Below are 854 nucleotides of genomic sequence, written 5' to 3'. Positions count from 1 at the left end.
TTGTTGTTGTTGTTGTTGTTGTTGTTGTTGTTGTTGTTGTTTTTCTTGTTTTTCTTGTTGTTCTTGTTTTTCTTGTTCTTGTTTTTCTTCTTGTTTTACTTCTTGCTCACGTTGGTGTTCTTTTTCTTCCTTCTTCTTCCTCCTTTTTCTTCTTTTTGCCTCATTCGTTCCTCCTTCATTCCCCTTTCGCTCCTCCTTTCCCCCTGTTTCCTTCCTTCCCTTTTCTTCCTTCCTTCCTCCTTCCTTCCCACTTCCTTCCTAGCCCCTTCCCTCTTCATCTTCATTCTTCCTTTTACCTTTCTTACTTCTTTCTTACTTCTTACTTCCTGCTTCTTACTTCTTTCTTACTTCCTGCTTCTTCCTTCTTCCTTATTTCTTCCTTACTTCATCCTTCCTTTTTCTTTCTTCTTTGTTCCTCTTTTTTTCCTTCTTTCTTCTGACTTCTTTCTGACTTCATTCTTCTTTCACTTCTTCCTTCTTTTCTGTCTTCTTTCTTCCTTTTCCCCCCCTTTATTTCTTCTTTTTCTTTTTCCATCTTTATATCTTCCTCCTTTTTTTCCTTTCCTCATATTATCCCCCCCCCCACCCACCAAAAAAAATAAAAAAATAAAACACACACACAAAAAAAATCCCATCAAACCATGTGGTTCCACAGGACGCACCTTCAGCCCGGTCTTTGCTCGGAGCACTACAAGTGGTGTCAATAACTGATGAAGATGTCCAGGATGCCCTGGGCGCCCTGGAGCAGCGGCAAACTGCCCAGTCCAACGGTCTGGTCTACCTCAAGGCTGTCTCCGCAAAGAAGATCACGAAGCAGGTCAGTGGGGATTGCTAGTAAGGGAACAAGGCTATGG

The 854-nt window shown here is 41.8% G+C and overlaps 1 protein-coding gene across 1 annotated transcript in view; it reads left to right on the top strand.

The window, feature by feature from the left end:
* LOC101859340 overlaps positions 1-854 on the top strand; it is a gene marked incomplete at its 3' end in the record, with an annotated part of 12750 nt that overhangs the window by 5497 nt on the left and 6399 nt on the right. Inside the window, 1 exon segment of the mRNA XM_013084537.2 lies at positions 656-817. Within this exon segment, the coding sequence (XP_012939991.1) occupies positions 656-817 (162 nt within the window).

The sequence above is a fragment of the Aplysia californica genome, unplaced genomic scaffold (genome assembly GCF_000002075.1).
Source record: "Aplysia californica isolate F4 #8 unplaced genomic scaffold, AplCal3.0 scaffold00300, whole genome shotgun sequence".
NCBI classification, from domain to species: Eukaryota; Metazoa; Mollusca; class Gastropoda; order Aplysiida; family Aplysiidae; genus Aplysia; species Aplysia californica.
Note: the sequence above shows the minus strand (reverse complement) of the source record. Positions and strands in the feature narration are given on the sequence as shown.